Genomic DNA, 27,062 nt, shown 5'->3' on the forward strand with positions numbered 1-27,062 from the left:
TGCGGCTATCCTTTTTTTTTTTTTTTTTTTCTGAGATGGAGTCTCACTCTGTCGCCTAGGCTGGAGTGCAGTGGCGTGATCTTGACTCACTGCAAGCTGCATTTCCTGGGTTCACGCCATTCTCCTGCCTCAGCCTCCTCAGCAGCTGGGACCACAGGTGCCTGTCATCATGCCCAGCTAATTTTTTTTTTTCTATTTTTAGTAGAGGCGGGGTTTCACTGTGTTAGCCAGGATGGTCTCCATCTCCTGACCTCGTGATCTGCCTGCCTCGGCCTCCCAAAGTGCTGGGATTACAGGTATGAACCACGCGCCCAGCCGATAGATTCTTTATTTTAAAACTTATTACAAAACTACATTAATCAAGACACTGTGGTACTTGCATAAGAATAGACATATAGATAAATGAAATAGAATTAAGAGTCCAGAAATAAACCCTTACATCTGTCATCAGTTGATTTTCACCAGGACAATTCAATGGGGAAAATGATGTTTTCAACAAATGTTGCTAGGACAACTGGATATCCACATGTAAAATTATGAAGTCGATTCCCTGCATCATACCATATATAAAAATTATGCCGGGCACGGTGGCTCACGCCTGTAATCCCAGCACTTTGGGAGGCTGAGATGGGCGGATCACAAGGTCAGGAGATCGAGACCATCCTGGCTAACACGGTGAAACCCCGTCTCTACTAAAATACAAAAAAATTAGCCGGGCGTGGTGGCGGGCGCCTGTCGTCCCAGCTACTCGGGAGGCTGAGGCGGGAGAATGGCATGAACCCGGGAGGCGGAGCTTGCCGTGAGCCAAGATCGTGCCACTGCACTCCAGCCTGGGCGACAGAGTGAGACTCCATCTCAAAAAAAAAAAAAAAAAAAATTATATATGGGTCATATTAAAATGGATCATATTCCTAAATGTAAGAGCTAAAACTATACAATCTTAGAAGAGAATGTAGATGTAAATCTTCATGTCTTCAGATTAGGCAATGATTTCCCAGATACGACACCAAAAGCACAACACAAGTGGAGGGAAGATAAACTGGATATCATCTAATTTTTTTGCACTTCGTTTTTCTTTGTCTTTTTTTATGTTTGTTTTTGAGATGGAGTCTCGCTCTGTTGCCTAGGCTGGAGTACAGTGGCACAATCCCAGCTTACTGCAACCTCTACCTCTCAGGTTTAAGCGATTCGCCTACCTCAGCCACCTGAGTAGCTGGGACTACACACGTGTGCCACCATGCCTGGCTAATTTTTTTGTATTTTTAGTAGAGACGGGGTTTCACCATGTTGGCCAGGCTAGTCTTGAACTCCTGACCTCAGGTGATCTGCCCACCTCGGCCTCTTGAAGTGCTGGGATTACAGGCGTGAGCCACCGCGCCCAGCCTGCACTTCATTTTTCTATCAGGAAAGTTAAGACAACTCATAGAATGGGAGAAAGTTTTTGCAAATAATATATCGTGTAACGGACTTGTATCTACAATATATAAAGAAATATAACTCAACAAAAAGACAATTAAAAAATCGACAAGAGATCTGTACATTGTTTCCAAAGAAGATTTACAAATGGCCAAAAACCTATGAAAAGTTGTTCAACATCAGCCATCTAGGAAATGCACACAAATCCTTAACCAAATATTGGCAATCAGAATTCAGCAATATATGAACATTATATACCATGACCAAAAGAGATCTGTTTCAGGGATGCAGGCTGATTCAGTATTTGAGAATCATTAGGCCAGGCGTGGTGGCTCACGCTTGTAATCCCAACACTTTGGGAGGCTGAGGCGGGCAGATCACCAGAGGTCGGGAGTTTGAGACCCGCCTGATCAACATGGAGAAACCATGTGTCTACTAAAAATACAAAATTAGCTGGGCGTGGTGGCACATGCCTACAATCCCAGCTACTAGGGAGGCTGAGGCAGGAGAATCACCTGAACCCAGGAGGTGGAGGTTGCAGTGAGTGGAGATCATGCCATTGTACTCCAGCCTGGGCAACAAGAGCAAAACTCTGTCTCAAAAAAAAAAAAAAAAAAAAAAATATTGCTGGGCACGGTGGCTAGCGCCTGTAATCCCAGCACTTTGGGAGGCTGAGGCAGGTGGATCACCTGAGGTCAGGAGTTCAAGACCAGCCTGACCAACATGGAGAAACCCTGTCTCTACTAAAAATACAAAATTAGCGGAGCACAGTGACGCTTGCCTGTAATCCCAGCTACTTGGGAGGCTGAGGCAAGAGAATCGCTTTAACCTGGGAGGCGGAGGTTGCGGTGAGCCGAAATCGTGCCATTGCACTCCAGCCTCGGCAACAAGAGCAAAACTCTGCCTCAAAAAAAAAAAGTTAAATTTAATCCACCATGTTAACAGGCTAAATAAGAAAAATTCTCGATCATAGCATTTCATACAGACAAAGCATTTGACAAAATTCAACACGATAAAAATAGAGAAAAATAGACAACTTCCTCAACTTGTTAAAGAGCATTCACAAAAATCTACAGCTGATGTATGTGTTGGTGAAAACTGAATGCTTTGCCCCTAAGTTTGGGAATAAGACAAAAATGTCCACTCTCAGCACTCTTTTTAACAACGTACTTGAAGTTTTAGCTACCAGAAAAAATTAAAAGGCATGCAGATCAGAAAGGAAGAAACAAAATTGTCCCAATTGCGTATGACATCATTGTGTACATAAAAAATTCCAAGAAGGTAACTCACACCTGTAATCCCAGCACTTTGGGAGGCAAGGTGGGAGGATCACTTGAGTCCCGGATGTCGAAGTCACAGTGAGTCTTGAAAGCACCACTACACTCCAGTCTGGGTGGCGACAGAGCAAGACTCCATCTCATTAAAAAAAGAAAAAACCAAGGAATCTACAAAATGACCTTATACTACAAAATACTGCTTCAACCTATAAAAAGAGCTAATGAGTGAGTTCAGCAAAGTTTCAAGGTACAAGATAAACACACAAAAATAATGGTTTTTCTGTATACTAGCAATGAACACATGGACACATACATTAAAAATAACTGCTCAAAAGAAAAAAAAGATGTAAATCTAATAAAACTAGTATAGGCTGGGTATGTTAAAAAGTACATAGTGCTGATGAAATCACAGAAGATCAAAATAAATAAATTGGAAGACTCAACATAATAAATATGTTTATTCACCCTAATTAAATATATACTTTTAACCCCATTCCTATCAAAATTCCAGCAAGATGTTTGTAGATATAGACAGGATTATTCTGAAAATTAAATGGTTGGGCCAGGTGTAGTGGCTCACGCCTGTAATCCCAGCACTTTGGGAGGCTGAGGCAGGCAGATCGCTTGAGGCCAGCTGTCTCTACTGAAAATGCAAAAATACTGAAAATACAAAAATTAGCCAGGCGTGGTGGCAGGCACTTGTAATCCTGGCTCCTCAGGAGGTCGAGGCATAAGAATCACTTGAACTCAGGAGGCGGAGGTTGCAAAGAGCTGAGATCATGCCATTGCACTCCAGCCTGGGTGACTCTGTCTCAAAAAAATAAATAAATAAAAATAAAAAATTTAAGTGGGAAGATAAACTAGAATAGCAAAAACAATTTTGAGAGCAAATAGGCCAGGTGTGGTGGCTTATGCCTGTAATTCCAACACTTTGGAACACCTGGAGATGGCACTGCACTCCAGCCTGGGCAACATACTGAGACCCCATCTCTACAAAAATAAAAATTAGCCAGGTATGGTGGCACGCACTTGTGGTCCCAGTTACTGCAGAGGCTGAGGCAGGAGGATCTTTTGAGCCCAGGAGGTTGAGGCTGTAGCTATGATCACACCACTGTACTCGGTACAGGGCAAGACGCTGTCTCTTAAAAACAAAAAAGTAATAAAGTGGGAGGATTCTACCTGATTTCAAGACTTACTACATTGCTACACTTATCAAGACTCTGTGGTGCTGGGAGAAGGACATAGATCGATGAAACTAAATAGAGATCCTAGAAATAGATCCACATAAATATGCTCAACTGGGCTGGGGGCAGTGGCTCACACCTGTAATCCCAGCACTTGGGAGGCCAAGGTGGATAAATCACATGAGTCCAGGATTTCAAGGCCAGCCTGGGCAACATGGCAAAACCCCATCTCTGCTAAAAATATGAAAGTTAGCTGGGCGTGGTGGCGGGCACCTATAATCCGAGCTGTTCAGGAGGCTGAGCCAGGAGAATTGCTTGAACCTGGGAGGGAGAGGTTGCCATGAGCCGAGATTGCACTACTGCACTTCAGTCTGGGTGACAGAGCGAGACTCTGTCTCAAAAAAAAAAAAAAAAAAAAAAATATATATATATATACACACACACACACACACACACACACACACATATATATATAATAGCTGGGTGGAGTGGCATGGGCCTGTCGTCCCAGCTACCAGGGAGGCTAAGGTAGGAAGACTGCTTGAGCCCAAGATCATGCCATTGCCACCACACCTGGCCACAGAACACCTATTAAGAGGAAAAAAGACAAAGGCCGGTGTGGTGGCTCACACCATTGCACTCCAGCTGGGGCGACAGAGTGAGACTCCATCTCATGCCTCCCAAAGCCACTGGGTGTAGTGGCACATACCTGTAATCCCAGCTACTCAGGAGGCTGAGGCAGGAGAATCACTTGAACCCAGGAGGCAGAGGTTGCAGTGAGCGGAGATTGTGCCATTGCACTGCAGCCTGGGCAACAAGAATGAAACTCCATCTCAAAAACAAAAAAATAAAAAAAGAGGAAAAAAGACAACCTACAGCCTGTGAGAAAATATTTGCAAGGCCCAGCGTGGTGACTCACCCCCATAATCCTGGTACTTTGGGAGTCCAGGGCGGGTGGATCATTTGAGCCCAGGAATTTGAGACCAGCCTGGGCAACATGGTGAAACCTTGTCTTTACAAAAAATACAAAAATTAACTGGGTGTGATGGCACATGCCTTTAGTACCAGCTACTCGGTGGGGTGGGAGGGGGTTGAGGTGGGAGGGTTGCTTGAACCTTGGAGGTAGAGGCTGCAGTGAATGTGATTGCACCACTGCACTCCAACCTGGATGACAGAGTGAGACCCTGTCTCAGAAAAAAAAAAAAGAAAAAAAGATTTGCAAATGACACATCCAACAAGATACTAATATTTCAAATATATAAAGAACTCTCAAAACTCAAGGGCAAAAAAAAAAATCCAATTAGAATGTGGGCAAAAGACATGAAGAGAGATTTCACTGAAGCAGATATACAGATGGCAAATCACACGAAAAGGTATTCAATGTCATTGGCCATTAGGGAAATACAAATCAAAACTACAATGAGATATCACTACACACCTATCAAATGGCTAAAATAAATATAGTGACAACACAAATGATGGTGAAGATACAGAGAAACTGGATCACTTACACACTGCTGGTGGGAACGTGAAATGATATAGTCATTCTGAATACCAGTTTGTCAGTTTTTAGATATACTAAACACTCAACTACCATACAACCCAGCTATTGCACTCCTGGGCACTTATCCCAGCAAAATGAAAAACTTATGCTCACACAAACACCTGTACAGAAATATTTATAGCAAGCTTATTTTTTTTTTTTTTGAGACGGAGTCTCGCTCTGCCGCCCAGGCTGGAGTGCAATGGCCGGATCTCAGCTCACTGCAAGCCCCGCCTCCTGGGTTTACGCCATTCTCCTGCCTCAGCCTCCCGAGTAGCTGGGACTACAGGCGCCCGCCACTTCGCCCGGCTAGTTTTTTGTATTTTTTAGTAGAGACGGGGTTTCACCGTGTTAGCCAGGATGGTCTCGATCTGACCTCGTGATCCGCCCTTCTCGGCCTCCCAAAGTGCTGGGATTACAGGCTTGAGCCACTGCGCCCTAGCAAGCTTATTTATAATAATAAAAAACTGGAGACAGCTCAGATGTCCTTCAGCAGGTGAATGGTTAAACAAACTGTGGTATATCTATATCATGGAATACTACTCATAAGTAAAAAGGAACAAACTATTCATATACCTAACTACCTGGATGAATCTCCAGAGAATTATGCTGATGGAAAAAGTACCCTCAGGCCAGGCACATGGTGGCTCACACCTGTAATCTCAGCTCTTTGGGAGGCCAAAGTGGGAGGATTCCTTGAGCCCAGGAGTTCAATGCCAGCCTGGGAAATATAGCAAGATCCTGTATCAAAAATAAAACAATTATCCAGGCATGGTGGCATGTGCCTGTAGTCCCAACCGCTTAGGAGGCAGAGGTGGGAGGATCCCTTGAGGCCAGAAGTTGGAGGCTACAGTGAGCTATGATTGCACCACTGCACTCCAGCCCAGGCAACAACAGAACGAGACCCCATCTCTAAAAATAATAATAAAAATTAAAAATAAATAATAAGAAAAAGTACAATCCCCAAAGATTATATACTGTATGGTTCTATTTATATAACATTCTCAAAATTACAAAATTATAGAAATGGAGAATACATTAGTGGTTGCTGGGGTTAAGGAAGTGGTGAGTACTGGAGGAAGATTGGGGTGATTATAAAAGGGCAACAGTGGCTGGGCGCAGTGGCTCACGCCTGTAATCCCAGCACTTTGTGAGGCTGAGGCAGGCAGATCACCTGAGGTCAGGAGTTTGAGACCAGCCTGGCCAACATTATGAAACCCCGTCTCTACTAAAATAGAAAAATTAGCCTGGCGTGGTGGCATGCACCTGTAATCCCAGCTACTCTGGAGGCTAAGGCAGGAGAACTGCTTGAACTTGGGAGGCAGAGGTTGCAGTGAGCTGAGTTCATGCCATTGCACTCCAGCCTGGGCGACAGAGCAAGACTCCATCTACAAAAAAAAAAAAAAAAAAAAGGCAACAGTGATGGACATGTTCTGTATATTATCTATTGATGTCAATATCTTGGTTGTGATGCTGCAATATAGTTTTGCAAGATGTTATTATTGGGGAGAACTAGGTAAAGGATACAAGGACTTATTTGTATTATTTCTCTGTTTTGTTTTGTTTTTTTTTTTTGAGATAGAGTTTTGCTCTGTTACCCAATTAGGGGCATGATCACTCACTGCAGCCTTTGCCTCCCGAGTTCAAACAATTCTCCTGCCTCAGCCTCCCGAGTAGCTGGGATTACAGGCACCCACCAACATGCCCGGCTTGTGTTTGTATTTTTAGTTGACACGGGATTTCACCATGTTGGCCAGGCTGGTCTCGAACTCCTGACCTCAAGTGATCCCCCCTACCTTGGCCTCCCAAAGTGCTGGGATTACAGGCATGAGCCACCGCGCCCGGCCTATTTGTATTATTTCTTACAACTGAATGTTAATCTATAATCATCTCAATATAAAATGTTTAACTCGAAAAAAATGTATGGATTGGCTTCAGATTCCTTTTGTCTTTATATGTCTCAGATTCTTAGAGTTGCAAGGCAGGATAAACACATTAATACTGTTGGTGAGAATATCAACTCTCCTATTTCCTGGTCCCTAAAGAGGCCATATTTTTGTAGAGCACGAATTTTTGCATTCAACAAAAATAACTCATTCACCAGTCGTGATGACGCATTCAGTGAGGACGCTGAGTCTCTGAGCATGCGGTAGGTTTTGCCTTACATAGCGGATTCAGATGTCTAATCTTTGCTGGGGTGCTCCAGCAAAGGAAGCCTGAAATGCAAAAATTGCTGTGAGGCCCCTGTGGCTGAGGACCGAATTGGGAAAAAGTAATAATGGCCGATAACATTGGCAAGAAACCTTCTCTTCTATAGGCCCTATTGGTCCCTGTTACATATTCTGGTGAGAAGTGGGCAGAGGGACAATTAATGATATTCAATCCTACTGGAGGGGAGTGGGTAGTAAAGCACCCGGACCGAGGATGATTTGCTTCCCTTTTATAGAATATTTTGGGGACTTCTGGGGAAAATTGAACTTACTATGACTAAGGGATAGGCATAGGAATGCATGGTCTGTTATTTTTGTCAGTCGACCAGGCTGGAGTGCAGTGGGGTGATTTCAGCTCACTGCAACCTCTGCCTCCCAGGCTCAAGGGATCCTCCCATCTCAGCCTCCCAAGTAGCTGGGATTACAGGCGCGTGCCACCACGCCCGGCTAATTTCTGTATTTTTTGTAGAGATGAGATTTCGTCATGTTACCCAGACTGGTCTCGAACTCCTGGGCTCAAGCGATCCATCTGTCTCGGCCTCTCAAAGTGCTGGGATTACAGGGGAGAGGCCCCACGGCTGGCCTGATTATTTATTTTCAAAATTTAACATTTGTATGGTTTACCGTGCTTAGACTATCTCTGGAATTAGGGAGTAATTGTTTTAAGGGAAATAATTGTTTTGGGAGACAGAGAGACATGGTTGAATGTCCTTGGTTTCATATTAAAGAATGACTACATTGGCCGGGCGCGGTGGCTCAAGCCTGTAATCCCAGCACTTTGGGAGGCCGAGACGAGCGGATCACAAGGTCAGGAGATCGAGACCATCCTGGCTAACACGGTGAAACCCCGTCTCTACTAAAAAACACAAAAAACTATCCTGGCGAGGTGGCGGGCGCCTGTAGTCCCAGCTACTCGGGAGGCTGAGGCAGGAGAATGGCGTGAACCCGGAAGGCGGAGCTTGCAGTGAGCTGAGATCTGGCCACTGCACTCCAGCCCGGGCAACAGAGCGAGACTCCACCTCAAAAAAAAAAAAAAAAGAATGACTACATTTAAAATGCAATATTAGCCGGTGGACAGACCGGCTAATATTATAGGAATAAGACTGTCTCAAGAGGTTTTTGTTTTTCTTTTTTTTCCCCAAGTTTTTGTTTGAAGGCTTAAGTCCAGAGAACTCTCACCTTTCTATCTTTGCCATTGGGTCTACGGGTGTCGCCGGCATGTGGGTTACACTTTTTTTTTTTGAGACGGAGTCTCGCGCTGTCGCCCATTCTGGAGTGCAGTGGCGCAATCTCGGCTCACTGCAAGCTCCACCTCCTGGGTTCACGCCATTCTCCTGCCTCAGCCTCCCCAGTAGCTGGGACTACAGGCGCCCGCCACCACGCCCGGCTAATTTTTTTGTATTTTTAGTAGAGACGGGGTTTCACCGTGTTAGCCAGGATGGTCTCGATCTCCTGACCTCATGATCCGCCCGCCTCGGCCTCCCAAAGTGCTGGGATTACAGATGTTAGCCACGGCGCCCGGCCATGGGTTACACTTTTAAGCGTATGGATGAAATAGAGTGGAAGTAACACTTGACTGGGAGTCAGAATACTTGGGTTCTAGTCCTGGGTGGCCCTAAGTAGGTGACCTTGGGAAAGCTCTTATTTCCCAGGGCTTCCGTTTCCATATTTGCACAGTGAAGATGCTCATCTCTAAAGTCCGAGGTCATTTTTACAACTGACCGTCTCATTTTCTTCTGACCCCACATTTGGGAGGGAGTGGTTCTGCAGTGCGCCGCTCAGGTCTTGAGTGAATACATTTTGCCCATCGGTTCAGGATCCGAGGCTAAGGGAGGCACCAAGAGGGTGACAGCGCCCCCTTCCCAGCTCTGCAGCACAAAGCCCTTCGCAGCTGACCGCAGCGGTTGGTTCGCGTCTCCCATCTACGGGTCTGTGAGGTCCTTCATACTACTTTTTAGTCCCCAGCCTGATTCCTGGAGTACAGCTGGTGCTCAACAAATACTGAGTGAATGTGTGAGGGAAATAAAGGAGAGGCGGACGCTGGCATCCGGGAGCTGCGCAATGATCTAACGAATTTCTGCAAAAATTACAGCTACCCTGCCTTTCTCCTAGGCTTCAAGGCGACTGCCGGGTGCGAAAGGAACCGCACACCCCTCAGAGGAGAAAGAAACCTTTCAGACCGGAGAGGCAGATGGGAGCGCTGGGGGAGGAGGCTCCAGCCAGCCCGCCCCCGCGCTGCGCGCGCCACCGCCCCTCACCGCGAGCGCCTCTGGCCGCCGCAAGCAAGGCCGGCTGGTGGCGCGCGATCTTCGCGTCGTTCTGGGCCGGCGGCCGCGGCGCCGCGCAGGTGGGTGGGATCGTGGCGGAGCGCCAGGCGCCCAAACAGGGGCGAGAAAGCGCCATGGCGGCTGCGGCGGCTGTGTCCGGTGCTCACGCCGCGACGAGGTGAGGGGGCCGCCTCTTCACCACTGAGGAGGCCACAGCTGCCCGCCCACCCGCCTTCCACGCGGGCCGCGGCTCCGGCATGGCCGGGATCATTAAGAAGCAGATCCTGAAACACCTGTCCCGGTGAGAGCGCCAGCGTCGGCCCCCGGCGGTCCCGGGCCCCTCCTAACCCTCTCCGACCTCCTCCCTGACGCCGCGCTCCGGGCCCAGTCTCCCTCTCTCCAGCCCGGAGCCGGGACTCCGTGGCAGCCCTGCCTAACTCGAGCCCGGACAGCTTGCACCCCGCGCCCGCCGGTGCCCACCGTTGTCGCCGCTCTGTGTTTTCCCTGCGCTGGGCCCTCCTGTCCTGGCGCGGGTGCCGCTAGTTTCTTCCCACCCTAACAGCCCCCTGGACTTTTTCTCTCCCCTCAAGGGCTCTCCTGGCCTGCTGTCCCCACCTCCCACACCTCCGAGCAGGTCATCCTGTGTTCCCCTGACCGTCTTTCCGAGGCCCCCACGAAGCCCACCCTTGCCTGCCCGAACCAGCTGTCTTCTCTCCTGCCTTTGGGCCCGTGCCCCTTCCTCCAGGCCTCTGACCGCCCTCCTCTCCCAGATCCTGTGCCTCTGCCCGTTCTAAATAACGCTGCCACCAGTCCTGCTAAGCCATTTCCCCTTAGATTTCCAACACCAAGACTGGTTTTTTCTTTCCCAGGAGCTCCCACCACCTCCTCCTCTTCTGTCTGACCCTGTTGCATCACCCTTGGAAAAGCCCAGCACCCAGGGTCGTTCCTCTGGACTTCTTTCTCCCTCTGTTGCTTTTCTTTTCATTACACAGCCTAATTGGAGAAAGGTCGTGAGAGTTGGGGATAAAGTTTCCGCAACCTTCCCTTTAAGATGTGGAGGTTTTTTGACAGCCTGTGAAAAGAACCAAAACTTCCGCTTCAGCTTTGCAGCCTTTTATTAAGCAATGTTATGTCTCTGAGTGATTTGGCATGAGGAGGCTGGCCGGCAAAACAGTTTTCAGATGTAGCCGAGTGACTGCTGAACCCCGTGTTCCGGTTGCAGGTTGTCAGAACCAGTGGCCACAAAAATTGGGAGCTAGGTTTCACTTAGTTTTCACTCCTTATTTCATGCTGGAGTTGGTTAATACCTTGATCAGCCTTTGTATCTCAAGTGGAGAGTGATCCAGGGCTTGGAGGCACAGTGGTCAGTGGTTTTCAGGAGGTAGGGGTGAGGGGAGATGTCGGTCAACATGGGACACCCAGGCTTGCACTGATGTTTCTTTCTGGGTCTTCTCATTGCTTTGGTAAGCGGTATGTGAGATGCTATTCCTGCCACTGCATCCCCTTTTCCTGGCTGACACTCTAGCTTATTTACTGTTACTTTGATCTGAGACTTTAATTAGTAATTAGACCCAGATCCATCTTTTGGTTAATCACAACGTAGTAAAAGAAAAATTGCACATTGGAGGCTGGTGCTGGAAAGTGCCTTTGGACCTTTTACTCAGATTAACGTAATATATTCTTTTTCAGGTGATAGTAATCTAGATGTTCCATGAGTCTGGTTGTTTTGTGTAAAGATATAGTAGTATTTGGGGCATGACCAAAGATCGCAGAATGGAACAGAGAATTGTATAATTTGAAAGGACACAGAATTTTAGGGCTTAGAGATCTCACCTATTATAGTATTGTTGTTTAAGATCCTGGGTTCTTTCTGATTTACTTTCTCTAAAACGGGAATAAGAACAGTATCTACTTCAAGGGTACAAAAAAAAAAAAAAAAGAATGAATAAGACCTACTATTTGTCCAGCCCAGCCAACATGGTGAAACCCTGTCTCTACTAAAATACAAAAATTAGTCTGTCATGGTGGTGCACGTCTGTAATCCCAGCTACTTGGGAGGCTGAGGCAGGAGGATCGCTTGAGCCCAGGAGGTGGAGGTTGCAGTGAGCCTTGTACCACAGCACTCTAGCCTAGGTGACAGAGCAAGACTCTGTCTCAAAAAAAAAAAAAAAAATTAGTGTATTTTAAGATAAAGTGTGTAATTGGATTGTTTGTAACTCAAAGGATAAATGCTTGAGAGGATGGATACCCCATTCTCCATGATGTGATTATTTCACATCGCATGCCTGCATCAAAACATCTCCTGTACCCCGTAAATATATATACTACTGTGTACCCACAAATTAAAAATTAAAACAGGTTATTGTAGTACATGAATTAATATATGTAAGGACTTAGCACAGTGCCTAACATACAGTATGTGCTCAATAACACAGGTATGGTTATTTTTTGGATCACAATTTGTGTGACAATTTGATATAAGCTATAGACCTTGTCTCTGGAAAAAAATTCATATATGCAAACAGGTGATTTTTATATAAGTTTGAGAGGAAGGAGCACTTATAAACTCCTGAAGCACATGCCTGAATCCCTCAAGGCATCCTGGAACTAGGTGAATAATCCCTGATCTAGTTCCATACTTCATTTTATGGCTGAGGAAACCAAAGCCTACAGAAGTTAAGTGACTTGCCCAAGTTGCATAAGAAGGTAAGGTAATGGAACAGAACCTAATTCTGGTACACTTTTCTCTGTAGTGCACAGATATTCTGTGCACTCCTATGAACATAGAGTTTTGTTTTGTTTTGTTTTGTTTGAGATGTAGTCTCACTCTGTCGCCAGGCTGGAGTGCTGTGATGCGATTTCAGTTTACTGCAACCTCCACCTACCGGGTTCAAGAGATTCCCCTGCCTCAGCCTCCTGAGTAGCTGGGACTACAGGCGTGCGCCACGATGCCCAGCTAATTTTTTTTTTTTTTTGTATTTTAGTAGAGATGGTGTTTTACCATGTTGGCCAGGATGGTCTCCATCTCCTGACCTCGTGATCTGCCTGCCTCTGCCTCCCAAAGTGCTGGCATTACAGGCCTGAGCCACCGCACTCAGCCTTCTTTTTGTTTTTTAGAGACGGAATCTTGCTTTGTGCCTAGGCTGGAGTGCAGTGACATGATCATGGCTCACTGAAGCCTTGACCTCCCAGGCTCAAATGATCCTGCTGCCTCAGCCTACTGAGTAGCTGAGACCATGCACCACCACGCCCCTGGCTAATTTTAAAAATTTTCTGTAGAGACCAAGTTGCTATGTTGCCCATGTTGGTCTTGAACTCCTAGCCTCAAGCAGTCCTGCCTCGGCCTCCCAAAGTGCCGGGATTACAGGGGTGAGCCACTGTGCCCAGCCTGAACATACAGTTTATAAAGAAAAATTTTAGCAGTATATTCTTACACATTCCTTGGTGAACACAGTGCCTTTTTAAAATAGTAGATGAAGTAGGAATAAGTATCACAGACATTGGGGAAAATTTCTGATTTTCTCAGCATTGGGCAGGGGACTGAGGAAGAGGTCACGTTACAGTTGCAATTTCAGGGCTGCAGGAAGAAGTGGTAAGTTATGAGTCTTGTTGGGAGAAAGGCCAAACTCTTGGGGCTTTTGTGTTTGTTTAGCTTGGAAAAGCTGCCTAATCACATGTGACATTTGTGTCTCTGTGTAGTCTTTACTACATACAGGCTGGCCTGCCTGGGGAGGAACTATGACTCTGTGGCTTCCCAAACATGATGGAGAAAGAGAGAGAAGGGAAGGCATACCAAGTTAAATAAAGATATACTGTATTAAATAAATACTGTAGGTGTTTGATAGTTACTTGTTGCTGGTGATGACAGTGCCATTTGACTTAGAGGAGAATGGCCCACAGCGGAGAGGATATAACAGTTAGTCATATTATGCTGATTTGGGGCATGAAGTTTTTCAGATGATAAAGTATCTTGTTGGAATGCACCCTCCTTAGTAGTAGAGTATTTTAGTAAACAATATTTGAAGAGAATGGTATTCAATATGCTTTTCTTAAATGCCTACCCTAGGCCAGGCACTAATCTGGGCACTGGGGGAAATATAAATGTCTTTTAAAGGCTTTAACTCGTGATTTGCATGACTGCTGCTCAATGCAAATAGCTTTAATGCCCAGCATTCATTTAAATAGACTTTGGAAGAAACCTTTTCTTAGAAACACAAAGTAATCATTTAAAAAATATTCAAAATTGATTTTTCACTAAATTAGGTTTTTCTTGTTTTAGATTACCTAAGCTAATGACCTTTCATTATACAAGTAAGAAGAAATATGATAGATTATAAAGAAAGTCAAGCGTCTATCGTTAATGGAAGGAGCATGGACTCTGAAGCCAAACATGCCAGATTCACCTTCCAGTCCTGCCACTCATCAGCAGGGCAGCCTTTTGCAGTGGTGTAGTCTCCGCTCATTGCAACCTCTGCCCCCCGAGTTCAAGTGGTTTTCCTGCCTCAGCCTCCCAAGTAGCTGGGACTACAGGTGCACGCCACCATGCCCAGCTAATTTTTGTATTTTTAGTAGAGACGGGGTTTCTTTCTTTTTTTTTTAAATAGTTTAATGTATTTTAATAGCAAACTTACAGGAACAGCACAGAAGACAGACAACATTAAAAGCATGTACTTGGCCGGGCGCGGTGGCTCAAGCCTGTAATCCCAGCACTTTGGGAGGCCGAGATGGGTGGATCACAAGGTCAGGAGATCGAGACCATCCTGGCTAACACAGTGAAACCCCGTCTCTACTAAAAAATACAAAAAAACTAGCCGGGCGAGGTGGCGGGCGCCTGTAGTTCCAGCTACCCAGGAGGCTGAGGCAGGAGAATGGCGTGAACCCGGGAGGCGGAGCTTGCAGTGAGCTGAGATTCGGCCATTGCACTCCATCCAGCCTGGGCGACAGAGTGAGACTCCACCTCAAAAAAAAAAAAAAAAAAAAAAAAGCATGTACTTGTATGTAGGACAACTCAGAAAAGTATAGTGAATGGATGGAATCTACTGTATGATAAAAATGCTACAAACACCATTTAGTTGCCGTCAATAAGAAATTTACTTGTTTTAAAAAAATCCAAATGCTGGCATTGTCCAGAAAAATTTAACAGGTTTATTTATAATTATTATAAAGATGAACCGCTGAAACTTGTTCACTGAAACATTTAACTTGCATTAATGCTTTACGCCTCTGCATTTATATTAAAAATTCACACACAAATGAAAATGGAAAAACTGCCAATACCCGATTTCTGTCCCCTATTTTTCCACTCGCAATCATATACTTAGGTACCATTTCACCCCATGGAAAAAAAATATCTAACGTTCAGAACTACCAATAACAGGAAGAAGAGAATTTTTTTTTTTTGATAATGAAATGTTTCCCATCATAGTGGATTCTTAAGCACATTCTCCATGTATGCGGCGTGCTAGCTGGATGTCTTTTGGCATAATTGTTACACGTTTGGCATGGATAGCACACAGGTTGATGTCTTCAAAAAGGCCAACCAGATAGGCCTCACTTGCCTCCTGCAAAGCACCGATAGCTGCGCTCTGGAAGCGCAGATCTGTTTTAAAGTCCTGAGCAATTTCTCGCACCAGACGCTGGAAGGGAAGTTTGCGAATCAGAAGTTCAGTGGACTTCTAATAACGTCTAATTTCACGGAGCTCCACAGTACCAGGCCTGTAGCGATGAGGTTTCTTCACCCCTCCAGTAGAGGGCGCACTCTTGCGAGCGGCTTTTGTAGCCAGTTGCTTCCTGGGTGCTTTACCACTGGTCGATTTGTGGGCCGTCTGCTTTGTATGAGCCATGGTACAGGGACCTCCTTACTTACCCCCTCTTCTCCTTCGGCTGGAGCTCAGCGAGCGAGAGGCGGGGGCGGCGGCTGCGAACACCGAGACGGGGTTTCATCATGTTGGCTGGGATGGTCTTGATTTCTTGACCTTGTGATCCGCCTACCTCGGCCTCCCAAAGTGCTGGGATTACAGGCGTGAGCCACTGCGCCCGGCCCTGAGCCTTAGTTTTCTTATCTGTAAAAGATAAGAAGGAGGAAGAATAATACGTATCTATTCGATTTTTTTTGGCACATTGGGGATAAAGTTTTTATTATAGTGCCTGACATATAAATAGATGTTTAATAAAGAGTCGTTATATAACGAAGCCAAAGAAGTTCGGGCCACTGTGATGGCATGAATGACAGAAACCCAGCCGGCTCTTTTAAAAACCTATCAGGACCCTTAATTATTTATTTTAAATGATGGCAGGAAATGTGAACCTCAGTGATAAGAGACATGGCTGATAGACATGATAGATATTTTAAAAACATGTTAGACGAAATTTAGAGGCATAGAAGATTTCAGCATTTCTTTTGGAGAATAAGAGAGCCTGACTGCAAATTTAGCCCTCTTAGTTCATGATGACTGCCTCCATTCATCATCTTGATGAGCACTGAGGAGCAGCAAAGATCTTACAGATCATCAGGGCCAGGCTCCGGTTGACAGTGAGGAATTCCAGGTGCAGAGAGGCTGTTACTTTTCCAAGGTCCACTTAGGTGGAAGCTTGTTGGACTAGTCACAACTTCAGGTCATGTTCTTTTTACATTAGATTGTAGTTATTATCACGTTCTTTTCAAAAATAATTATTTCATGCATTTTCTAGTAATAGTTAAATCCTGTGTTTGTTTCCCTTTCTCATTTTCTTGTGTTGCTTCAGAATAAAAGCACTTTTATTTACTTAGCAAGTATTTAATAATAACCCACTGGGCTAATAAGCACTTTACAAATCTTAAGACAATTTAGTCCTTGTAATAGCCCCATGAGGTACATATTAGGCATATTTTATAGATGAAGAAAGGAAGCACAGAAAAGTTAAATAACTTACCCAAAGTTGTAACTAGTAAGTGATAGAGAGATTCAAATGCAGGCATTCCAATTCCAGAGCTGTGCTCTTCAACTACTCTGCTGCCATAATGCCTCTCATCTATTGAGTGTTTCAAACTGAACATGCTCATGTCACTAGCAGCCACCTGAAGAAACAATATTACCAGCCTCTGAGAAGCCTCCCACTCTGCCCTGTGTCTCCTTCCAGTCATTACCTCCACCAAAGGGTAACCAGTGTCCAGATTTCTAGCAGCATATATTAGTTTTGTCAACTTTGTATTTTATGTAAATGGGATTATATTTATACTTTTATGTCTGACTTCTTTAGTGCAACATTTGTGAGATTCATATTTTGCATCAAGTTGTAGACTATTTTTCATTGCTGTGTAGCATTTCATTGTGTGATAATACCTCAGTTTACTTGTACATTTTACTGTTGATGGAATTCTAGATAGTTTACTGGTTTAGGGCTGTTATGAACAGTGCTACTAGAAACATTCTAGTACATGTCCTTTAAACAAATGTACACATTTCTGTTGGAAATATATGTAGGGTAGAATTTTTAGATTGTAGAATATGTATATGTTCAGCTTCAATGGATACACTAAACCATTTTCCAAAGTGGCTATACCAATTTACATTTCCACCAGAAGTGTGTGAGGGATCTGATTATTTTATATCCTTCCTAGTGCTTTGCATTTTTCGTTGTAGCCATTCTGGTGAATGTATTTTTAATTTTCTTTCTTTCTTTCTTTCTTTTTTTTTTTTTTCCACTTTGTCTGTGGTAAACCAGGTAGGTATTTTATTTTGCTGTCAGTTCAGTTTTTAGATTCTGAGGCATTTAAAATTTTAGTCACAAGCAAATGTCAGAACCTTGAAAATGTAAGATCTTTTTTGGAGAAATGTTCGTATTACAAAGGTACGATGAAAATAATTAGGGTTATTTCTGACCATTAACTGCAACATTTCTTACTTGGATTGGATGTAATGCTCAGCCCTCTGTCAAAATGACAATCACATAGATTAAGAGAAGGGAGGGGCTGTTCTCCAGGCATTTGGGTTTTTGTTAAATATTTGTTATTTAGGCTACCCTGGATTTTGTTTGTATTTTTGGAGACAGGGTCTCGCTCTGTTGCCCAGGTTGGAGTGCAGTGCCATGACCTTGCCTCACAGCAACCCCCACCTCCTGGGCTCCTGTGATCCTCCTGCCTCAACCTCCTGAGTAGCTGAGACTATAGGTGCCCACCACCAGGCCTGGCTAATTTTTGTATTTTTAGTAGAGACAGGGTTTCACCATGTTGGCCAGGCTGGTCTCAAACTCCTGACCTCAAATGATCCGCCCACCTCAGCCTCCCAAAGTGCTGGAATTACAGGCGTGAGCCACCATGCCTGGCCTAGGTTACCCTAGATATTAATGAAATAGTTTCATACTTACTTTGTAATCTTGCCCCATTAGCATAGCATTTTATCTTTATTAAAGAAATGGAAATTTAAATAGCCAGGCATGGTGGTTTGCACCTGTAGTCCCAGCTACTTGGGAGGCTGAGGCAGGAGGATCAGATCACTTGAGCCTGGGAGGCTGAGGCTGCAGTGTGCTAAGATTATGCCACTGCACTCCAGCCTGGGTGACAGAGTGAGACCCTGTCTGGAAAAAAAAAAAGTATTTAACAGCAATAAAATTTTCAAAGCAGTACTGTAGTATGTATTTGACATACAACAGCATAATATATGGTTTACAGTAATGAAAATTACCTGCTTTGAAAAATTGAGAAGCATATCAATGTAGCAGAAAGAACCAGGCTTTGGATTCCAAAAGGTGGCTGTGAATTTTGACTCTGCTACTTCTAAGCCAGACATTCAGCAAGTTTTTTAGCTTCTCCAAGTTTCAGTTTCTTCATCTGTAAAATGGGCATAATAACGCATAATGTTTTAGAGATTAGAAATGTATAAATCTCCTTGGTCCTGGAAAAGTATTCCATAAACAATAACCATTACTATTTATCTTATTAGAGTAGCTCAAGAGAGATGACTGTTACTTTTTGGAGATAATGCTTTTTTTTTTCATCATCTTCAAGGTTATGCCAGACTTTTCCAGATGTCTAATTCTGTAGACATTTAGATATTTGGAAATTACATTTCTTAGTCTTTCAGTACAGAGAGGTTGAGATTAATGCTTTTGCATTGATGCTTGTGCAGAGAGGGAACCAAAGTTGTTCCCATTTATCTTTTTTTTTTTTTTTCATGGCAACGCATACCTCAAGGAGGAAACTTTAACCTCAGTGTAGCTGAAATAGCTGAAATGTATATACTGGGTTGGGCCTTTAGAGGATTTACTTATACAAAGTCTAAGAAGATAATATACTTTATTAGGGTGAAAAAAATATTAGAGGTTATTTAGGTACCCTTACCTAATGCAGAACCTGGTTGAATAATCTGAGTATGGCATTGATTACTGAAAAGAAAGCTGAGTTCTTTATACCCACTGTAGTGTGTCCTCTAAAATAGCAGGGAATGTGTGTCTTGGCTGCTTTGAAATGGGAGAGTTTGAGGATGCGTTGAGTGGGTGAAGTGGGAGAAGATATATGTAGTGAGAATGCATGGTTGGAATTCAGAACTCGGAGAACCTTAGACTTGGGGAGTAATAGCAGTTGTAGGGAGGGGAGGACAAGGAAATCCAGTTCATCCCATATCTTTAAGGGACCTTTTAACTCTGTGTGGTAAGGGCAAGTATTTGCTACTGGTTGTGAACACATATTAAAGTACTGGTGCTAAATACAGATAAATACTGGAAAAGAACATTTCCCAGTATCTATAAGCAGTAGAATCAATCAGTATCTACAGTAAAGCAGAAAACTAAAGTGAAAAATAATAATACATCTTAGTAGTTTAGGTAAAGGGTATGTAGTTTGTATCTGTCACAAAAATAAGGCATATATATATATATATATATGAAATCTTGGCTCACTGCCACCTCTGCCTCCCAGGTTCAAGCAATTTTCATGCCTCAGCCTTCTAAGTACCTGGGATTACAGGCACATGCCACCGTGCCCAGCTAATTTTTTGTATTTTAAGTAGAGATGGGGTTTCACCATGTTGGCCAGGCTGGTCTCAAACTCCTGGCCTCAAGTAATCCACCTACCTGAGCCTCCCAAAGTGTTGGGATTACAGGCGTGAGATTACAGCCACCGCACCTGGCTAGGCCTAGATATATTATAAAATATTTGTTGAATTGACTGTTGTTTCATTTGCCTACACAGCAATCTTTTTATATGTATGCTTGGTCTTGAGAGTGCATTGGTTATATGTAGCTTGGATTCCAGCCTATCGTTTTAAAAAATTGTGGAGGCATTGATGGCAATCAATGTATTTAAGTCAGACTTGACAGAAGTACTGTGTTACTGTGTTCCCAACAGTTATTTCTAAGTTTGAAATTTGGAGTGTGTAGTACAGTAGAAATAGTGATGTAATGTTGAATAGTTCCCTACATTAGCCTGCAAAAGCCACATAAGATTACTATATGAAGTTCTGGGTCTTGGTTGTTAGGGAACTGTATTTGAAGGAGCTGGGGAGAGGGGGAAAAATACTTTTTCCCCCCATTCCTTGGAGTAAGGTCTTTTAGATCATCGTATCTCATCAAGGACTGTTTTTGGTTGTCACAGTGATTGAGGGTTATGACTAGCGTTTGGTGAGTGAAGGGCCATGTCCTGCAGTACATGGAATAATCTCACATAAAGAAGCATTGTCCCTTGTCTTTTTTGACTTTTGAATGTCATTAGATGTTTATGTAGCTGAATCAACTGTATAGATTAAATGAACTTAGAATCTAACTCTGTTTTACATAAAAGCACAAAGTATTGCACAGCTTTAAACTATGGTGAATATTTTAGGAAACTACCATGAGGGAAGATTGTTTTGAACTTTACCAAGAGTTTGTCACCATTTTGGAAAATGGTGTTACTCTTGGTATTGGAATCACCAATATGATAAAGTTATGTATGCCTGCATTTTTATTTATTTATTTATTTATTTATTTTTGAGATAGAGTTTTGCTCTTGTTGCATAGGCTGGAGTGCAATGGTGCGATCTCAGCTCACTGCAACCTCTGCCTCCTGGGGTTCAAGCAATTCTCCTGCCTCAGCCTCCCGAGTAGCTGGGATTACAGGTGCCCGCCACCAAGTCCAGCTAATTTTTTTTTTTTTTTGAAACGGAGTCTCGCCCTGTCGCCCAGGCTGGAGTGCAATGGTGCAATCTCGGCTCACTGCAACCTCCACCTCCTGGGTTCAAGTGATTCTCCCGCCTCAGCCTCCCAAGTAGCTGGGATTGCAGGTACCCACCACCACACCCAGCTTATTTTTGTAGAGACTGGGTTTCAACATGTTGGCCAGGCTGGTCTTGAACTCCTGATCTTGGGTGATCTTCTCTTCTCGTTCTCCCAAAGTACTGGGATTACAGGTGTGAGCCACCGTGCCCGGCCTGACTGCATTTTTAGTAGTTCAAATCCTGGTGATACCACATTTGCATGCAAACATCTGACAACTCTGTCTTCTGGTACAGTGGTGTTGGAGCACTTACATGTTAAAATACAAATGATTTTATTGTAAATTATTTTCCTTTTATATTATACTTTGGGCATTGCATTTTACTTTTTTTTTGAAATTATGTAAGTAAGTAGATTATATTATATGTAAAAAAATCACTGAGAGACTGGGCACAGTGGCTTACACCTGTAATCCTAGCACTTTGGGAGGCTGAGGTGGACGGATCACTTGAGCTCAGGAGTTCCAGACCACCCTGGGCAACATGGTGAAACCCGTCTCTACAAAAAATACAAAAATTAACTGGGTGTGGGACATGGTGGCATGTGTTTGTAGTCCAAGCTACTTGCGGGGCTGAGGTGGGAGGATTGCTTGAGCTGGGAGGTCAAGGTTGCAGTGAGCTGTGATCGCGCCCCTGCACTCCAGCCTGGGCAACAGAGCAAGACCCTGTATCAAAAAAGAAAGAATAATAATTTTAGTAACTAAGAGAGGCATTGTAAAGTTAAAATAAATAAATAAATAAAGGAGTTGAGTCTGTTAGGGTTGAAAACTGCTGACTTAGTATGAAATTTCTTTTGTATGAAATTTTGAAACAGCTAAAGTTTGCTCTTGTACACTCTCTTTTTTCCCTACTATATGTCTCTTCCTCACCTCTGGAGGTCTCTTTTCTCATACCCCTAGTTGCTCTGATTTTGCCCTCAGTGCTTTGCTACCGTACCCCCAACCTACTCAGGTCTGCATGCTCAGTTTCCCTTGCTTTTTCATCAGAATCCTCAAATCTTTAGGATATAAGATTTCAACTAAGTCAGGAGGAAAAGTAGAGAACATATGTTGGAGCAGGAATGCCACCAAATAAATAACCAGATCTAATTCAGAATATGTCCTACTAGGTTTGCTCTCCTAAGCTACCCTTACTTTCACAGTTTCTGAATCCACAGATACTCCAAAAGTTCCCAGTTTGTTTTGTTTTTCCAAAATGGTTTCTGTGGCAGTGGGGACAGGACATGGGTCTGGGGAGCATGGTATGTATCAGTCATTTGAAAGTTGAAGAGTTCCAATATGTAGAAAATCCAAATGAGGGAATAAGTTAATCCAAGCTGACTGCTTCTGGTCATCTGTCTCGGTGCTTTCCTCAGCAATTCTGAAAACATTCATTTTTTCCTTCTCAGATAAATCTTTTTTTTTTTTCTTTCTTTTTTAAATGTTTCTTTAAACTTGGATGAAAGAAGGGGCTGCAGTTGAGGAACACATTTCATTTGAGAAAGTGTCTTCACAGAGGCTGATACGAAGTTAGAGGCCTTGCAGTATATAGTAGTATGTGTATCCTTTTGCTGAGCCTCAGTAAATCCCCACACTGTCTTCCTTTCAGGCAGGCTCTGGCTCCCTAGTCCTCTGAGCCCAGGTGAGGTTCCTTGTCTCTTTAAGGAAGGTTTGCTGCAGGAATATTGGATACACATCTGTAGGTAGTGTCTCAGCTCTTCCCAGATGCCTGGCCTGGAGAGTTCAGGTAGTGTATCCTTTTTGTCAGCTGGACCCAGACACTGAGCTACCTTTGAGGACTCTGTTTTGGAGACTATTTATTCATTAATTATTTAGGCAAACTTTATTGCCCATCTGCCATTGGTTGTCAAGCAGCAGGAACTCAAAGACAAATGAGACAAGGTTTCTGTTAAAGGACCTAACTGCCAGTAGGTCTATAAGCAAAAAGCCCAGTAATGCATTAAGAAGTATCTGCAGAGCTGGGGGGTTGGAGTGGGGAGTGGCACAGACGGGAAGAAGGTGATGCCAGGCAGAGGGCGCCGCATGAACAATGGTACTGAGTTGAGAAGCAGCAGGGTGCATTTAGGAGACTGCGTATGATTCTGTATCACTCGAATGTAGGGTTCGAGGGTGGAACACAGCTAGAAATGATATTGGAAAGACAGAAACTAGATCATAGAGGCCTTTTGTACTGTGCCAAGACATCTAGATAGGGCTCAGCTTGTTCCCTGCTGCCTTCAGTTGCTACTGCCTTTGATCTGAGGCAACTGAAACATCTCCAAACCTCTACCCCTGTGTTGACTTTTTTAAAAGTCAGGGAGATTGGGCGGGGCGCGGTGGCTCAAGCCTGTAATCCCAGCACTTTGGGAGGCCGAGACGGGCGGATCACGAGGTCAGGAGATCGAGACCATCCTGGCTAACACAGTGACACCCCGTCTCTACTAAAAAAATAGAAAAAACTAGCCGGGCGAGGTGGCAGGCGTCTGTAGTCCCAGCTACTCGGGAGGCTGAGGCAGGAGAATGGCGTGAACCCGGGAGGCGGAGCTTGCAGTGAGCTGAGATCCGGCCACTGCACTCCAGCCTGGGCGACAGAGCGAGACTCCATCTCAAAAAAAAAAAAAAAAAAAAAAAGTCAGGGAGATTGTATGGTTTAGTCCAGGCTGCAGGTTCTTGAGCCAGACTGCCAGATTTTGAATCTTAGCTCTGTCAATTACTAGCTCTATGACCTGGGCAAGTTATTTAACCTTTCTATGCCTCAGTTTTCTCATATATAAAATGGTGATAATAGTAATCTTTTACATCATGAGGTCATTGAGAGAAATACATTAATTTAAAATGGATAGGCTGGGCACAGTGGCTCATACCTGTAATCCTAGCACTTTGGGAGGCCAAGGTGGGCGGATGGGTTGAGCTCGGAAGTTCCAGACCAGCCTGGGTAACATAGCAAGACTCCATCTCTACAAAAAATAAAAAAAATTAGCTGGGCATCGTGGCACACACCCGTAGTCCCAGCTACTTGGGAGGATCACCTTAGCCCGAGAGGTCAAGGATTTAGTGAGCCGGGACTGTGCCACTACACTTCAGCCTGGGCAACGGAGTGAGATCGTGACTCAAAAAAAAAAAACAAAAGTATAAATATAAGCTGGATGGCTGGGCATGGTGGCTCACACATATAATCCTAGCACTTTGGGAGGCTGAGGCAGGTGGATCACTTGAGGTCAGGAGTTTGAGACCAGCCTGGCCAACATGGTGAAACCCCGTCTATACTAAACATACAAACATTAGCCAGGCATAGTGGCTCACGCCTGTAATCCTAGCTACTTGGGAGGCTGAGGCAGGAGAATCGCTTGAACCTGGGAGGCGGAGGTTGTAGTGAGCTGAGATCATGCCACTGCACTCCAGCCTGGGCAACAGAGCGAGACTCTGTCTCAAAAAAAAAAAAAAAGATAAGCTGGGTGTGGTGGTGCATGCCTGTATTCTCAGCTACTCAGGTGGCTGAGGTGGAATGATTGCTTGAGCCTGCCCAGGAGTTCAAGACCAGCCTGGGTGATATAGCAAGACCCTATCTCAAAAAAAAAAAGAAAAAGAAAAAGTATAAAGTGCTTACAGCAGTATCTAGAATAAAGTAAGCAATTATTAAATATTAGCTATTTTAAAAATAATTTTTATTCTCAGAGCAATAGCATCCTTTTTCATTTTTCCTGGATGTTAATTTTATTTTATTTATTTATTTTTTTTGAGACGGAGTCTCGCTCTGTCGCCCAGGCTGGAGTGCAGTGGCTGGATCTCAGCTCACTGCAAGTTCCGCCTCCTGGGTTTACGACATTCTCCTGCCTCAGCCTCCCGAGTAGGTGGGACTACAGGCGCCCGCCACCTCGCCCGGCTAGTTTTTTGTATTTTTTAGTAGAGACGGGGTTTCACCCTGTTAGCCAGGATGGTCTCCATCTCCTGACCTCGTGATCTGCCCGTCTCGGCCTCCCAAAGTGCTGGGATTACAGGCTTGAGCCACTGCGCCCGACCTAATTTTATTATAAAACTTCTAGACTGGGCTTTTAAAATGTATTTATTTCTCTGTCACCTTTTTAAGCACTTTGCACACCTAATTATCTCTAATGGGAAGAGTGTGCCTTCTACCTCAACCTCACAAAGAGATTTATTTTCATATTTACAGATGATAGTCTTAAACTTGGTTTAACAAGTCTGGTTAATCAGACATATTAAGGCTGGGCGCGGTGGCTCAAGCCTGTAATCCCAGCACTTTGGGAGGCCGAGATGGGCGGATCACGAGGTCAGGAGATCGAGACCATCCTGGCTAACACTGTGAAACCCCGTCTCTACTAAAAAATACAAAAAACTAGCCGGGCGAGGTGGCGGGTGCCTGTAGTCCCAGCTACTCGTGAGGCTGAAGCAGGAGAATGGCGTGAACCCGGGAGGCGGAGCTTGCAGTGAGCTGAGATCCGGCCACTGCACTCCAGCCCCGGCGACAGAGTGAGACTCCGTCTCAAAAAAAAAATCAGACATATTAGAGTTGGTTTGCAATGTGTAGAAGAATGCAGATGGACTGGTGGATAGCTCATTCCACCTATTTGGCAATTGTCATTTATTTGCTTTGTATTGTTATCAAGTCATTAAGTATTAATTGAGCATCTTTTTCCTAAACTTTATGTTTGACATAGACTAAATTTCCCAGTTCTTGCTCTTAAGGATCTCATAGTCCTTAGGGTTAGAGACCTTTGTTTTTATTTTAAATTCTGTTTTGTATCCTCCACAGTTCTTTTATATGGTTTGAGGCCATTACCCTAGCCAGTTGAATGTGCTGCTCTCAGGTATGTGTTCATGCAATCATTTGCCCAGGTGAAACAACTCAGAGGTCTGACAGGGCTTTTCTTTCACCACCATATGTAAAAGAGAGCTCATTTTGCACAGTCTTTGCCTCTTAACATAAGCATACATGTTGGTCAAAGTTAGGGTCAGTTCTGCTCAGAAATTAACGACAGCCTTACTGTATGAATTTTCTTATCCTCAGTTTCTTCCTTGGGCAATTTTCAAAGATACATGCTACACTTCTCTAAATAGCTGAGGCAGTAACATGGATAACCTATTCTTTTTTTTTTTTTCCCCTGAGATGGCGTTTTGCTCTGTTACCCAGACTGGAGTGCAGTGGTGCAATCTTGACTCTTTGCAACCTCCTCCTCCTGGTTCAAGTGATTCTTCTGCCTCAGCTTTCCGAGTAGCTGGATTACAGGCTCCTGCCACCACATCCAGCTAATTTTTGTATTTTCAGCAGAGACAGGGTTTCACCATGTTGGCCAGGCTGGTCTCGAACTCCTGACCTCAAGTGATCCACCTGCCTTGGCCTCCCAAAGTGCTGAGATTACAAGCATGACCCACTGCACCTGGCAGATAACCTATTCTTATCCAATAGTGAATAACAAGCAATGCCTGTTAGTGGAATAGGCCTTCCTTTTTCTGAACAAGTACATTTTCACTTGGGGTAATCTAGAGCCTGCATGTAGGTTTTAACACTAGGAGTCTAATATTCACAGTATATCAATTATTGTCCTAGATGTAGGTTTGGGAATTGTCAAGAAATGGAAGTAAAGGAAATTAAGGGAGCTGTTAGGATGACAAGAAATGTTCCTAACAAAGTGAGCCATGCCAGTACGTGAGTCAAGAGGTATAGTATCTTCAGGACTAGTGTAGGGAAAGAATTTGGGTCCTAACCACTATGGGAGCTGAATGGTCAAATAATTGAAAGCGGGTAGAGGGTTGCTATCTCTGAGATAGAGTCACTGAGGAACTCTGAGTTCTAATTCTAGAATGATTACAGGTGTGAGCCACTGCGCCTGGCCTGAAGGTATTCACTTCTAGGAAAGAAGACTGGCTCAAGCCAAACAGGTTATTAGGACTTGAGCTAAACAGGATAGGTTTTAGCAAGTCTTTGTGCTTAGAGGAGGGA

The 27,062-nt window shown here is 44.2% G+C and overlaps 1 protein-coding gene and 1 pseudogene across 4 annotated transcripts in view; one reads left to right on the forward strand and one right to left on the reverse strand.

The window, feature by feature from the left end:
• Positions 1–9,778: 9,778 nt before the first annotated feature.
• Positions 9,779–27,062, forward strand: part of UHRF1BP1 (UHRF1 binding protein 1) — a 79,692-nt gene continuing 62,408 nt past the window's right edge. The window contains exon 1 of one of the 3 annotated variants that reach the window (XM_033216860.1): positions 9,779–10,198. In XM_033216860.1, the coding sequence (XP_033072751.1) occupies positions 10,155–10,198 (44 nt within the window). In that variant the 5' untranslated portion in view covers positions 9,779–10,154. The remainder of the gene's footprint in view (positions 10,199–27,062) is intronic. The other 2 variants (XM_033216859.1, XM_033216858.1) reach the window with 2 other exon arrangements.
• Positions 14,970–15,751, reverse strand: LOC117087088 (annotated as a pseudogene). Its single transcript, XR_004438673.1, has one exon. The product of XR_004438673.1 is annotated as a histone H3.3A-like (transcript).

This window comes from Trachypithecus francoisi, unplaced genomic scaffold, assembly GCF_009764315.1.
Source record: "Trachypithecus francoisi isolate TF-2019V2 unplaced genomic scaffold, Tfra_2.0 Lachesis_group10, whole genome shotgun sequence".
NCBI classification, from domain to species: Eukaryota; Metazoa; Chordata; class Mammalia; order Primates; family Cercopithecidae; genus Trachypithecus; species Trachypithecus francoisi.